Raw genomic sequence first — 15,453 nt, forward strand, 5'->3', positions numbered from 1 at the left:
CTGTCTATCCTTCTATTCCCCTGTACTCCCACCCCTCTATCCCTCTCTTCCTCCCAGTTTTCTGCACCCACCAGTGACCAGAGCCAGGTGACCCCACAGCTGACACTGACAAAGCTGAGAGAACACTGCTTTTCCCCCACATGTACCAATTTGGCCGAAAATCACACAGAGCAGTTTTGGGTGACAGACATCTACTGTGTCATCACCATGCTTGGCCATGGTGGGACCAGTCAGGACCAGTTGGGACCAGTGGCAGCACTGCCTGCCCCATAACGAGGTTTCTACCCCGTGGTATCCCCAGGGATCCTTCACTCCCCCCTTGAGGGACCAGAGAGACAAGGGAGGAACCCTGGGGTGGGGGTAAGGGGGGCTGGAGGATGGAGGGAGCAGTGGGGAAGGGGACACAGTTCCTGAGGGGAAGTTGAGCTGCATATTTGGGAGGAGGTGTGACTGTCTGGCCAACAGCCAGCAGGAACAAACTGCTTGGCTTTCACCGCTGGATCACCCCCCTCCCGCTGCTGGCACCCCCCTTCCCTCCCCCCAAACACAGGTACACCCCATCTCCTGGTTATCCCCATCCCCTTCCACGGAATAATCACCCATTCTGCTCCTCTTCCTGCTAGGCCCCAAAAGCTTGGAAACAGCTAAAAAAATATAACAAACCCACATGGTCTTGTTTTTTTTTTTTCCTGCTTGTTTTCCTGCTTTAGGAATTCAGGTCATGTCTCCCCTCTGGGACCCTCTGGGGACTGAGGAACAGCTGGAATGATATCAAATAACCATGGAAAGAAGGAAAAATCCTTTTTTCACCCCAGATTTAGATTCAGGGCTATGGGATCCCATCCCATGTAGTTAATGGGTTCTTTAATTGTATCCTAAGCATTTGGCTGAAATTTCCAGGAATTTGGGGCAACAGAGAGCATCATCCCATCGGAGCACGTGGCACTCAGCCAGCACTGCCAACACTCATCCTGGCAGATCATTGGGTAACGAAGGGAAACCACAGGGTGGTTTGGGCAAACAGGGAAATTAATCCCAGTTAATTAGTAAATTGGCTTTGTTACCTCCTGGTAAACCCTGTGTGAGCCGGGGGGCTCCACCGTGCCTTGATTCCCAATCTTTTTATGGGATACACAGCCCTTCCCTGCTGCGGTTCCAGCAGGCTGGAGGATTCCACAATGTGGCAAGAGCCTGGGTGATCCGGCCAAGCCGGCGGGCAGGGAAAACCTGTCTCCTCCCCACGTGTGCTGCGTGTGCCGGGAATGCTGGTGGGAAGGGAGGGAGGCCCCGAGGAGCCGCAGTGCTGGAATGTTCCCCCTTGCCGCTGGCGGGATGGGCACGCCGGGACGTGCCTGCTCTGCTCTTGGCATGTGTGTTTCCATCCTGGCACGGAAACACATCCCTGCTGGAACGCCGGGAGCATCCCGCCTGCTCCCGGAGTGCACCATCCCACTGGGTTTCATCCCAACTTGGTTTGTGGACCCCCTTCCTAAGGAGGATCCTGTACTCCTCTGTAGAGGAAGCAGGAAGCTACCCCACACTGCCAGTTCTGATCTCTGCAGTGCTTTGCAAACAGTAACTAATTAATCCTAATTAACTCGTTACCTAATTAGAGCCCAAGGGCTCTCCCCTTTGCAGGGAGATGGGAAATTCTGGCACCTCAGGGGATTTTTTTTCCAGCCCAAAGCCTCCATGTTTGCTTCACACCAGCATCAGACAGTGCCCTTTGTGCTTTCCATTGCTGCCAATCCAGGGAGAAAAACTTACTTTTTGAGGTTGCTAATGCCAAGAAGCCTGGAATGAGCATGTCCCCTCATCTGGATAGCTGGCACTGGGAATACTGGCATCCCCAATGCCTGGTGTGCCCACTCATCCCAGGGCAGCCCACTCTGGTAGGTGCTTCCAACCATGTTTTTATGTAAAATAAGGGATTTTTGGGGAAGGAACCAAGTAGGTGGGTGGGATGAAGGTGTTTCCCAAAGAATTCCCTTTCCATGTGTGTGCCATGATCCCGGACACAGGCTTTGGGAGCACTGGAAAAGTTCTAGGGAATCCCAGTGTCACCACTCAGGGACCACATTTCTCACCGGAAAATCACAGTTTGCCACCCATAAAAATCTCCTTTTCTCTGCTGAGTCAGCTGGAGGTCCTGGATGGATCTGGTGCTGGTAGAATGGGAAGGGCACACTGCTCTGTGCAGGTCTAACAGCCCCGTGGCTTTGCTGAAACCCTGTGGTGGTGATTCCAGCATGATTTCCTTCCACTCCTGCCTTCTGTTCCTTTTAATCGCGGTTGGATCTATCCTGGGAGCAAAACCAGCCTTGGAATCATATTTTTTCGGCAGGCAAGCACTAATTTCCTTCATTTTCCAGCCTGGGATGGAGCTGGGCATGGGTTTTGTTTTTCTTTTTTTTTTTTTTTTTTTTTTTTTTCCCTGCATACCAACCACCTTCCCAGGAAAGGGGCCCCTTTCCCACACCCAAGATTAATCCACCCAAAGTAGAGTCGGAAAAAAAGCCTGGAGTGTCACTTATCCCAGCCAGTCCCAACAAGGAAAATCCCAGGAGATATTCACCAATCCTTGGTGGATCTCACAAGCTCAGCAGTGACCCATGCTGCCTCTTCCCAGTGCAGATTTGGGATTGGATAACTCCACTCCCCCTGCAAAAAAATCAGAAAATGCCTAAATTGGTGCCGAAGTTTGAAACCACCAGTTTCTTAATCGCAGGGAAAAAAAAATCCCACAGCAGAAGTGAAAGCCCTGATGGAAATTAACCCAGCAAGGGTGAACTTGGACATCAGGGAAGCTCTGGGGGGATCCAGGCTCTCCCAGTGCTCCATTTTTGGGTGACACCAATGCTGGGTGGCAACTTCTGGGTGTCAATATCTGAAAATCAGATTAAAAGGGAGTTTTGGAGCTGCTGGCTCAGGTTCTCGGTTGAGTCATGGATAATTAATGGATCTGGGGACCTTCCAGGATGGGGAAGTGCCGGGTGATGGGGGATCCCAGCTGGAGGGCTGACAGAGCAGGGGGAATGTGGGGAGGGCCAGGGACAGGCCCAGAGATCCCACAGGGGATGGTGCCTCTGTCCCAGCTCCATTGCTGTGGCCAGAACCTGTTCCAGGGGCTTCTGACACCCCAGGCACCTGCAAAGCGATGTCCACTCTGTGGTAGAGACCTCTTGGGTTCCCATCCCATCCCATCCCTAATCCTTTCCTGTTTCCCACCTCTCTCAGAGGAACCATTTCCTTTCAGGACATCTCGCTCCTCTCCATCCTCCTCTGTGACAGAACATTTTGGGAAAACATGAAAAAGAACCTTAATTTTGTGGGGTTTTTTTAAAAGTAATTTTAAAAGTGAAAACTCAGAAGCTCCAGGGTAAATCCCCTAGACCTAGGAGAAGAGGAATGGATGAGATTTGCCCCGCTCTTCCTTCCCTTGCAATGTCTGTGGATTTGGGGAGCTGCAAGAGACCCACAGAGGAGCTGGGGGGACCCTGAGATTGGGGGGGGACCCTGAGATTGGGGGAGACCCTGAGAGGGGTTGGAGGCCCCCTGGGAAATGGGGGATCCTCAGGGCGATGAGGAGCTACAGGGAGGACTGGAGGTGTCCCTGAGGGGGCTGTGGAGACAGAGAGAGGGGCTGAGGGTGGCAGAGAGGGGAGAACTGGGGGGGCTAGGGGAACTAGGGAGGGCTGGGACCTGTGGGGGGCTGAGGAGATTTGGGGGGCTAAGGGAGTTCAGGGGGATTGAGGAGAACTGAGGGGGGCTGAGGAAAACCAAGGGGGCTGAAGAGAATCAGGAGTTCTGAGGAGCTTTGCGTGGGCTGAGGGGAAATGGAGGGGTGACAGCTTGGGGGGCTGAGAGGAATTGGGAGCATGAGGAGCTTATGGAGGGGCTGAGGGGAAGAGGTGGAAGAGTTTTTGGGGAGAGGAGGAGAACTGGGGGTCTGAGGAGATTTTGGGGTGATCTGAGGAGATGTGGGGAGGTGGGGACATTGAGGAGTCCTGGAGGTGCTGAGGGAAATGGAGGGGTGAGGAGATTTGGGGGAGCTGGAGGAGGCTGAAAAGAATGGAAGGGGCTGAAGGGATCTGGAGGATCTGAGGAGATTTGGGGGGATCTGAGTGGAACTGGGGGTCTGAGGTGATTTGGGGGTCTGAGTGAAACTGGGGGTCTAGGGCTATCTGGGCATTTGACAATCTTTGGGTGGCATAAGAGGAACTGGGGGGCTGAGGAAATTTGGAGGCTTTGAGGAGATTTTGGGGGATTCTGAGGATATTTTGGGAGGTGAGGACACTGAGAAGTCCTGGAGGCAGTGAGGGAACCATGCGGTTGAGATTTGAGGGATCTGAGACTTGGCAGGGTCAGAGGAGAACTAAGGAGATTCAGGGCATTGAGGAACTTTGGGTGGGCTGAAGAGAACTGGGGGCTGAGGGAAAATGGGTGTCTGTGGAGATTTTGGGACCACAGATTTTGAGGGTACTGAGGTGAATTGAGTGGGCTGAGGAGATTTGAGGGTTGCAGAAATTTGGGCGGGCTGCTGATGCTGAGGGAGTGGGGCAGGCTGAGAACGGAGGGGATCTAGGGGGTAAGGAGACTTGAGGCAGCTGAGGGAACCAGAGGGCTGAGGAGATTCGGGGGCCTGAGGGAACCGGGGAGCCCTGACAGGCCTGAGGGGGCCCGGGGGGCTGCGGAGGTTCGGGGAGCCCTGCCGGGGCCGAGGGGACCGGAGGCTGAGGGAACCGGGGAGCCCCGACAGGGCTGAGGAGGTTTGGGGGGCTGTGGACACTGAGGCGTCCTCGTGGGCCTGAGGGAATCAGGGGCTGCCGAGCTCTGGGGAGCCCTACCGGGGCTGCGGGGAGCTGCGGTGGCTTGGGCAGCGGACGAGGTCTGGGGAGCAAAGAGGGCTTGCGGGGCTGCGGACACCGGGGACCCTTCCCGGGGCTGAGGGAGCCGGGGCTGCGGAGCTTCGCGGAGCTCTCCTGGGGCTGCGGCGGTTTCGGGGGGGCTCCGGGCCCCGGGGAGCCCTTCGGGCCGGGGTGCCCCAGCCCAGCTCAGCCCAGCCCGTCCCTGGGCGGGCGGTGGCGGCGGCGGGGCCGGGCGGGCCGGAGGCGGGGGCGGCGGCGGGGGGGCGGCGCGGGGCTCCATCTTCCTCCGTGCGGCGGAGCCGGCGGGACGGCGGGGCACCATGGCTGTCGGTATAGGAAGTGTCTTTTTTTTTTTACCTTCCCCCCCCCTCGCTTTATTTTTTTTTTTTTTTTAATATCCCTCATCCCTCCCTTTCCACCCCCCGTTCCCTCTCCAAAACACCTCAAAACCCCCCGAAATCCCCCTCACCCCAGGGGCGAGCGGGAAAAGGGGGACCTTCACACACTCCCCCCTTCCCCCCCCCGCCCCCGCGCTGCTTTTTATTCATTTTTCATCTAAATCAATATTTTAAAAAAATTTCCCTCCTTTTTTCCCCCCTCACCCCCCCTTCCCCCTCCCCTCAGCCCTGCAGAACATGGCGTCCCCGTCCTAGCGTTTTAAAAATAAGCCGGGGCTGCCATTTTTGTTTGCCTTTTGTCTGCGAATTTTAATAAAAACGTCTGAGAATGTGGGAGAGGCGGCGGATGGAGGGGGGGTGGGGGGAGCACCCAGCCGGCCCACCCCCCCTTCCCCAAACCCCCCCTTCCACCCCCATCCCCCGGCCTTTTTGTCTGGCAAACCTCCCCCCCCCCGCAAATCCCCTCCCAGGTTGAGGATTTCAACTTCACTTAACCAAACTTCGCCTTTTTCCACCTCTTTTTTTCATTATTGTCATCATTATTCCACCAACCCCCCTCCAAGCAGGAAGAAGAAGGAAAAGAGAGAGAAAAAAGGGGGGAAAAGGGGGGGGGGACATCGAGGAAAATACCCATTTACCAGGATTTTCCCTTTTTCTTTCCCTCTGGATGGTCTAATGGAAAAGTTAATTGCAGCCGAACGTACCTATTTTTGTGGATGTTGCATGTTTTGGGGGGGGGTTTTGCTTTTTTAATGCATTCTTGGCTTTTGTTTTTTTGACTTTTTTTGCTTACAGGAGGTGGCAGAAGCAGTGCAGGGGCTGAATATTATCATTACCATCATCATAATCACCATTATTATAATTTTCACCATTTTAATTCCTTTTCTCCTTCCTCTTTTCCTCCTTTTCTTCGCTGTTTTCTGCATTAACTGGTTTTGTCTAGAAAAGTGGTCTCGCTGGCTGGAAGGTCTAATGGAGGGGGGAGATATTTTTTTCATGGCGTTTTTGGCAGGAATGCGGCAGCTTTAGCGAGGGACCCAAATTTCTGTGGCTGTGTCCCAGAGGTCTGTCTGTCCCTCTCCAACATATATTTAGCCATATACTATTTATACATCCATAATCTCCCGGCCACGTCGGGGGGCCTGGGGGGGGGAGCTTAGAGCCGGCGTGGCCACAGTGATGGATTTGAACCCAGGAATGATGAATTTGATGATTTTGATTTCTTTTTCTCCCTTCAAGGTTGGAGGATGCTCCTTGTTGGGTTATTTTTCCCCCCCCAAGCCTGCGGTCCTTCAGATAGCAGCCGGGTTTTTTAACCTGGGGAGGATGGAGCAGGTGAAAGCGGCTTCGAGCCCGAGGCCTTTGAGATTATAAAGTGATATTTTAGCAGAGAGGTAAAAAAGTTTTTTAAGTCCCTCACGGCGTGCGATTTGCCGAGAGGCGGAGGGTCCAGGGCAAGGGGATGGATTTCACCCCCAGTTTTCCAGCCAGCTCCCCATCCCTCAGCTTTCCCAACAGCTCGGGGGTGAGCGGGGCTATAAAAAAAAAAACCACTATTTTTTATTTTTTTGTTTTGTTTTTATTTTCCTTTTTTTTTTTTTTTTTTTGTTGTTTTCTCTCTATTTTCAGGCAAAACCCCACGTTCCCACGGGTCGGGTAGGTCGGAGCCGCTTCGCTTTTGTTCCTCCGCTGTGGGATCTCGCGCGCCGGGGGCTGGCGGGGGGTTCGGGGTGTGTGAAGTTGTCCTCCTCCTTGTCCCCCCGTAGAGAAACGCCCCACGTGCAGCACCCGGTCTCAGCTAGAGCTGGAGATGGACGCGGATAAGGGGAAGCAACGCCAGTACTCGCAGAGGTGGGCATGATGGCTGGATCGAGGGGATCACAGGGAGGAAAAAAAAAAAAAAACTGCTTTTATACATTTACAGCTTAAAATAGCATCTAATGCAACGGTGTGCATGCATGTGATTATGGGTGTGCTTATGAAAATAATAGATATATGCACACCAGAATCCAGGTATTATATGTGTATATATATATTTCTATATAAGCGGGGGCATGGTGGTTTTTTGGGGTATTTTGAGGGTGTGAGGGACTCCTTGCCTACCCCCTCTGCAGGATGGGGACCCCGCTCCCAGCCTATGTGTGACCCCTTGATATTTCCCTTTTAAGTAATGTGCCTTTATATGCATAAAATAACGTTCACCCTCAACCCCCCCATCTTCTGCTTTTTCCCTTAAAAATGTGGATTTTTGGTCATTGGGCGCGATGTCAGGACAAGTGCATGTTGGATTCGGTGCTCTCACTCCCTCCTCAGGGTGATCCCCTGCCTGTGCCTCGGTTTCCCTGTTTGCTGTAACCCAGGAGTGACCCCCCCGTGCTGCTGGGGCTGGGCATTTGCCCCAGGCTGATTTGTGGTGCTGCCTTTGCCTTTCAGGGTGCCTGGCTGGTCTCTTTTGCGGGTGTGGGTGTATTTGAGGTCTGGGGGATCAGGACCCCCTCAGGCTGGGGAGTGGTGTGTTTTGTGGGGCATGTGTGCCCTGTGTCTGGTGTGTCACCTCATGGGCTCTGGGTCTCCCTGCGGGCTGTCCCTGTGTCCTCTCTACAGGGTCACTGGACCCAAACTGTGGATTTGGGGTCACGCTGCCTTGGCCTCCATCTTTTGGGAGTGTTGCCACCCTGGTCCCCCCTCCTGCACCCCCAAGTTGGGCACCATGTGGGGGTCTCCAGCGTGGCTTTGCCTCCCCTCCTGCTTGCCACTGGTGCTTGGTTCCTCACCCTGCCCCGTGCACCCCTATTCCTGCACAGGGACCCTCAGTCCAGGCTGGGGACTCATTTCGGGTTGGTTTTGCTGGAAATGCAGAAGGAGAAGCCCCAGCCCAGGGCCCTTCGGGGGGCGGAAGCCGGGGGTTTAATTGGTTCCATCTTGGGTGAATTCTTGTGGTGTGCAGGCCACCCCCTCCCCGAGCCACAGGGGGCTCGCCTGGCGTTCCCGCTTCTCAGCCATGCCTGCCTTCTGCCCCTTTGCCTTGGGGTGAATCCTTCCCGGATGAGGACAGTCTGGGCAGGAGGGATGTGCGTTCCCTGAGGATGGTGCTAGATGCTGGTTCCTACCCTGGTGGCTTTGGGACGCAGGTTTTGTGGATGGGCACTTGCTTTCCCTCCAAAACTCCTCCTGCTCCAGGTGAACCCCAGGGAAACTTGTTCTTAAGAGGGAACAGGGGCCATGGCCTTGTGTTTCGGGGGGGAAGCTGAGGCACGGTGGAAGGCAGAGCTGGGTTCCCCGGCCCAGGGACCATCCCTGGTCTAAGCTGTGTTGGGAAGGTCATGCTGGGATTTGGGTGGGCATGCTCAGGGTACATCCATGCCCCGGCTCGGTTCTCCCCAGTGCGCCGTCTCTGGCCGCCGCCGGCTTTCCTGCACTCGCCGCTTGGCATGGGGGGTGGGACCTCTGCCCTGATGCTCTTGCTGGGATAGTCGGGGACACCAAACTTGGGTGTCTTGCTTGGTCGAGGACACGTGTAGCTACCAAGTGCTGCTCTGATCACCCCAAATCCCTCCCCTCTCCTCCCAGACCCCCCACTTTCAGGCTGTACCAGGTTGGTGGTCGCTCACCGGTCCCTGGGAGCTGCCCCTTTTCTCTCGGCGGTGGCGTGAAAAGAAATCTCTTGTTTCTTTTTATTTCAGCGAAGGCGAGACAGAGAGGGCTGCCAAGGTAGAGGCGTTCCCTAGAGAACTGTAGCTTGACTTAGCGGCAGTTGGGTAGGAAGTTGGAAGGCTCTAGTGAGCTCGTGCCCACCCGTGCCATCATCTACCTCCCATCAATCTGGAGCCTCAGCGACACGTCTCCCCAGGCAGCTGCGCCCACCTGGCTCCAGAGGCCACCCTGTGAGTACCAACCACCGCCGACCCCGACGGCCCCGGCACCGCCGCCCCCTCGCTGCCACCGCCCCCGCTCTCCCCTCGCCACCCCCAGCCCTGGCTTGCCGGCTTCTCCCGCTCTTCCCTCCCCGTGGGTGCGGAGGCCAGGAGGCTTTTGGTCTCTTTTTAGGGTGCTGCTGCTTCCCCCCTTGGCCCGGCTGAGCGGTGATGCCGGGTACTTTGCTGTTCTGGGGAATTTGGGTTTCAGCCCGTGGTTTTGGGGCTCTGTGCATCTTCCTGCTTGCTCTTCCCACATCCCTCTCCTCTGGCTGGGCTGCTTGGGGTCTCCACCATGCTTTGGGTACCCACCTTGTCCCTGGGGATAACCTTCGACAACCCCTCAGCAGCCAAATCTGGTGCCTGTGGAGGATGTCAGGGGCTCTTCCCACCATGGTTTGGACCACAGGACCCCACGCCACTGGAGATGTTACCCAAGAGATGTTAACCCCTGCCCAGCCAAAAAACTGGGGGGGCACAGAGAGCCCTACCACCCCCCGTGCCCTGCAGAGCCGGGGGGAGACGTGCCGCAGCATTCCCTACCCTTCATAATTTCCATTTTAATGGATTTTCTTTTTTTTCCACCTTTGCTGCATGTCAGCTTCCATTTTTCATAGTTAGCTGAGAATAGAGAAAAAGGGAGTTTTTATATATATACTTTTTTTTCCATCTGCCTTCTTCCCCCTCCTACTCCGTTTCCCAGCCCCAGAGAAGGGGACGCCGCTCCCGACGAAACACTGCACAATTTGTAACATTAAATCGGGACAGGAACAGGGATTTTTATAATTATTTTGGCAACGCCAACCATTTCTTCCCTCTTGTTCATCAAGCTCCGAGTGTGGTGGTTTTGCAAATAATTTCTCATTTCTTTAGTAAGCCCTCCTCAGGTGGGGGTGGGGAAACACGTGATATTTGTGCTTTTCTCCCCAAGATACCCTTTGTGCCTTTCCAGCCCACTCCAGCTTTGCAGGAAGGATCCTGGGACTGATGTAGGGCTTGGTGCTGTGTCCTGGTGATGGTTCGGGGGCCACGCTGGTGGCTTTGATCCCTCTGGGTGCTGCTGCCGGCTCCGCTGGAGCCCGGCATGCTGTCGGGACAGGGAGAAGGATGGACAGATGGACGGATGGGAAGGACAGAGGTCACAGGGCACCAGCTGAGATGGGGGATCAGCTCCAAAAAACCCTTTTCTAATCATAGCTCTAGTTTCCTGTTTTCCCACGGCTGCTCTGGGGTGGGGGATTGGTGCCGGGGTGCTTGGTCAATGCCTAAGGGGCTCACAGCCCTCCTGCCTGAGCTCCTGCTCCCTGCCTGTCTCTACACAAGGGATTCCCTGCTGCCAGCTCTGCTTTTGTCCCTGGTTCCTGGTGTCCAGCCCCTCATGTTGGCACCGGCATCCCTCATCCCGTGCCCATCATCCCAAGAGATCTTACATATGTGTGTATATATACACACACACACACACGTAGCCAGTGGGTAAATGCATGCTGTGGGCGGCCTGTGGGTACATATATAATTACACAAAGTAGCTGGCAGCGGCTGCGTCCGTGCATGGGAAGGTGCATTTAACATCCCCAGTGAATTCCTGTTCTGTGGCTCCCGCTGTGCCACTCTGGACCTGCTATCACTTCAAAACCCTAAAATTCGGTGCTTGAGCAGTGGGAGGTGACCTGGAATGGTTCAAGACTGGGAAGGGGAATTCCCAAGTCAGTGCCTGGGTGGTGTCCTGGACACTCTGTGGTGTTGAGGTCTGCAATGAGAAATTGCTCCCATTCCTGGAACACACCTCGTCCTGTGCCAGCCTGCTCTGTAGTGCAAGGGGGAGGTGGTTCCTTCCTCCTTGCCTTGGTTTCCTCCCAAAATAGGCATGATCCATCCCACAGCATCTTCAGGCTGGGGTAGCTGCTGGGATGTTACATTCTGGAGGGACCAGGGTTCCCTTTGTCTGGATGCCACCCATCTGTCTATGGGGAGCTCAGAGTGTGTTTGAAACCTGGGGCAGCAAGTGTGAGGAGGAAGAGGGGGAAGGCTCATCATCCCCAAATCCTGCCACCCCCAAAGCTTCTGGGGATGCCCTTTGCTGGTGGCATTGCTCTAGTTTCTCCTGGATTCCTTGCCATGGCCTGGTTTATTTTGGAGCCAGAGTTCCTGGGGGACCCCGTCCCATACATCCCATCAGGATCCTATAGTTGCTTACCCTCATGCCCCATAATGGGATTTGCTGGGGTGGTGGTGCCTGGTGATGCTATGGGCCGCTGTGCTGGGATCATCCTCCTGCTGCCTCCTTCCAGCTGTTTCCCATTACCCAAAGATAGATTTAGAATGAATTTTCCCAACACCTTCAAGCGTCTCCATAAATCCCAGCCCTGCTGGTTTCCAGTGTTGCTGTTGAGCTGCTCCTGGGTGTCACAGGCACCTCACCTGGCTTTGGAGGTGTATTTTAGGGGGATTCAGCTGGGATTGCTGTTGGGTTCAATGTGCTCCTGTGCTCGCCCTCTCCCATGGCAGTGTCCCATCCACCTCTAATCCCTTGCTGGATGGGAGAAATACTTCAGAGCTTGGGAGACTTGGGGCTGGGGCTTTCCCCCAAATTTCAGCTTCCTCCTTTTCCAAATAGTGTCCTAGTGCACTCACCAGTGTTTTGTGGTCTTTGAGCAGGCAGGTGCTTGGTATCCCCAAGTTTTCATCGGGGAAGATGCTCAGGGGGTTCCCCCAGTCCTGCCCCCCTCACCAGCTCCCTGCCTTTGCTCAGAGTCTGGGTCTTGCTTCTTGGGGGGGTGATGGTTTGTTTTGGGGGGTTCAAGGTGGAAGGACGGGGGGACCATGTGGCAGCGATGTCCCATAACCGCCCCCTCTCTCCCCAGGATGGCGGAGCCTCGCTTCAACAACCCCTACTTCTGGCCACCCCCCCCCACCATGCCCAGCCAGGTAGGACCCCTGCACCGGGATTTGGGGAGGAGGGAGGATGAATGGATGTGGAGAACACTGAGGGGGAGGCTGGGAGTCCCAGGGATCCCAGTTCCTCTGCCCTCACCCACCCATCTGCCTTCTCCCCCCTCAGCTGGACAACCTGGTCCTGATCAACAAAATCAAGGAGCAGTTGATGGCGGAGAAGATCCGCCCCCCGCACCTGCCTCCCACCTCGGTGGCCTCGCAGCAGCCCCTCCTGGTGCCCCCCTCGCCCGCTGAGAGCAGCCAGTCCATCATGTCCCTGCCAAAGCTGCAGCAGGTGCCAGGGCTGCACCCCCAGGCTGTGCCCCAGCCTGATGTGGCCCTGCACGCCCGGCCGGCCACCAGCACTGTCACAGGTACTGCCTCCGGTCCTGCCACTCTGGGGGGCAGAGGGGGATGTGGGTCCCCTCAGAACTAATGCTCTGTCCCGTTCCCCACCAGGGCTGGGGCTGGCATCCCGTGCACCGGCCGTCAGCACCTCAGAATCCAGCCCAGGAACAGGGACCACCACCCCCTCGACGCCCACCTCCACCAGTCAGAGCCGCCTCATCGCCTCCTCGCCCACCCTAATCTCAGGAATCACCAGCCCCCCCCTCCTCGACTCCATCAAGACAATCCAGGGCCACGGCTTGCTGGGAGCGCCCAAGGCTGAGCGGGGCCGGAAGAAGATCAAGGCGGAAAACCCCTCGGGACCGCCGGTGCTGGTGGTGCCCTACCCCATCCTGGCCTCAGGGGAGACGGCCAAAGAGGGGAAGACGTACAGGTAGGCACACCCCCACCCGCTGTGGGGGCCGGGGGCGATGGCGGGGAGCCCCCCCACCCCAGCCCGGTCCCTGCGGGGTTCTCCCCCACACCCTCCAGGTGTAAGGTCTGCCCCTTGACGTTCTTCACCAAGTCGGAGATGCAGATCCACTCCAAGTCGCACACAGAGGCCAAGCCCCACAAGTGCCCCCACTGCTCCAAGTCCTTCGCCAATGCCTCCTACCTGGCCCAGCACCTGCGCATCCACCTGGGCGTCAAACCCTACCACTGCTCCTACTGTGAGAAGTCCTTCCGCCAGCTCTCCCACCTCCAGCAGCACACCCGGTGAGGGCCCCGCTGAGGGGCTGGGGACACTTGTTCCTGCTGGCCAGGGAGGGGCACCCCACACCCACCAGTCTTCCCTGGCATCCTTTATGGCCCTACTCTGCTTGTTGGTCCTGCTGCCATCATCTCCTTCATCATCATCCCCCATCATCTCCAGCACCTTCGTTGTCTCCACCACACTCATCGCTACGACTATGCTCATCGATTTCCCCCCCCCCACTGGCTCTCCCCATTGCCTTTAACATTCCCACCACACTCATCATTTTCAGCACTTCCATGGGCTCCTCCATGCACATCATCTTCTCTACCTTCATCATCCCCACCATGCCAATCTGACATCACAGCCTTCATTTATCCCCACTGTGCTCAACATCTCCACCACCTTCCTAGTCTCTGGTACCTCCATTGTCTCCGCTATCTTCTGTCTGACCATGTTCATCATCGCCACCGTGCTCATCATCTTCATTACCTTTATTGCCTCCACCATGCTCAGCCATCTCCACTGTGCTTTTTCCCACCACTTTCTTCATCCCCACCACACCCCATGCACCCACCACCTTCAGCTGAGCCCACCATGTCATCTGTCCATGCAGGCCAGTCCATCTCCTCCACACTCAGTTTCCAGCACTTCCATCCTCTCCCAATCCCCATCTCTCAGCCCTGTGTCTCCCCCGCTTCTCCTCTGTCACCTCCTGGGGCACAGATGTCGCTGTGCCCACTGGAACCCCCCACTCCAGTGTGACCCCGTGGATGGGATTGGCACTGTCCCTGGTGATGGAAGGGGAGGTGACAGTGACAATGTGTGTCCCCAGAATCCACACCGGCGACAGACCCTACAAGTGCCCGCACCCCGGCTGCGAGAAGGCCTTCACCCAGCTCTCCAACCTCCAGGTTGGTGTGGGGGGACCCGGGGCAGGGGCACGGGGTCACAGTGGGCCCCCCCTGACTCCCTGTGTCCCTTCAGTCCCACCAGCGCCAGCACAACAAGGACAAGCCCTACAAGTGCCCCAACTGCTACCGGGCGTACACAGACTCGGCCTCGCTGCAGATCCACCTGTCTGCACACGCCATCAAGCACGCCAAGGCCTATTGCTGCAGCATGTGCGGCCGTGCCTACACCTCGGTGAGCACGGGGGATGCCCCAAGGGCTGCTCGCAGCCCCCAGCCCCCCGCTCACCCCTGTGCCCCCCACAGGAGACCTATCTGATGAAGCACATGTCCAAACACACGGTGGTGGAGCACCTGGTCAGCCAGCACTCGCCGCAGCGGACGGAGTCACCCGGCATTCCCGTACGGATCTCCCTCATCTAAGCGGGGAGGGGACGGGACCCCCCCAGCATGAGGAGGAGGAAGAGGAGAAGGAGGAAGTGGAGGAGAAGGAGGAGGAGGAGGAGGACGAGACCCCCAGCGCCGCGGGCCGCGCCCGGGCCGTGCTCCTGCCCGGCTCCCGCAGGTTTGGTGACATCCAAAGACGGTTTCAGAGCACTTTGAATCTCTGCGGTTTGGTTTTCTTTGGGGGGGCAGTGGGGTTGGGGGTGTCCCCCCTGCCAGGCCCCACCCCCCATTTTTGGATACAAATATATATATATATATTTATTGGCCAAGAACTTGGTGCTGCTAAAAAGACCAGAAATTCACCCCAAAAACGAACCGTGGATGGAGCAAAAAGCAGCTGGGGGGGGGGGAAGTCCCACCACCCCCCAACCCCCCACAGACTCTGGGCCCAAGCGCCTCCATTTGGGGTTGATTTTTAACCATTTTCGGGGTTTTTTGTGTTCTTTTGGGGTCCCTTTCGAGGGCGAAGCCGCGGGCAGAGCTGTGTCCCCCCGGTGCCGGCCCCCCCATTCCGCAGCCCCAGTTTTGGGGGGTTCGGGGGTCCCCCTGCTTTGCCTTGTGCCTGCCTGTACATACCCCCTGTATAGAGCCGGGGGGCACTCCCCCCAAACTCATCTATATTCTGTACTTTTTGGTTCATTTTGGATATTAACTGTGTTATTTTTTATACACTTTTTAAGCCTTAACTCAGCGTTTCTTTGGGGTTTTTTGTTGTTTTTTTTCAGGGTGTTTTATTTACCTTTTATTAATTTTTAACCCCTCTGTTATTTTTTACCCCCCCTATTATTTTTACTCCCTGTCCCCTTATTTTTTATCCCCCATTATTTCTCCCCTCAATGTTGTACGATATCAATATTGTAACCTTTTTTGTCAGCATGTTAATACTGTGTAAATATGCCTCTT

General features: G+C 56.0%; 1 protein-coding gene across 1 annotated transcript; it reads left to right on the forward strand.

The window, feature by feature from the left end:
• The first annotated feature begins 5,702 nt into the window (after nt 1-5,702).
• LOC103820863 (zinc finger protein 362) lies at nt 5,703-15,349 on the forward strand. The gene is given in 11 exon segments (XM_050982493.1): nt 5,703-6,467; nt 6,470-6,505; nt 6,896-6,922; nt 7,033-7,117; nt 12,042-12,105; nt 12,239-12,485; nt 12,571-12,892; nt 12,991-13,215; nt 14,028-14,106; nt 14,180-14,338; nt 14,410-15,349. Coding segments are annotated over 11 exon segments (1,383 nt in total). The 5' UTR covers nt 5,703-6,445; the 3' UTR covers nt 14,527-15,349.
• The last annotated feature ends 104 nt before the right edge of the window (nt 15,350-15,453 follow it).

The sequence above is a fragment of the Serinus canaria genome, chromosome 21 (genome assembly GCF_022539315.1).
Source record: "Serinus canaria isolate serCan28SL12 chromosome 21, serCan2020, whole genome shotgun sequence".
NCBI lineage: Eukaryota > Metazoa > Chordata > Aves > Passeriformes > Fringillidae > Serinus > Serinus canaria.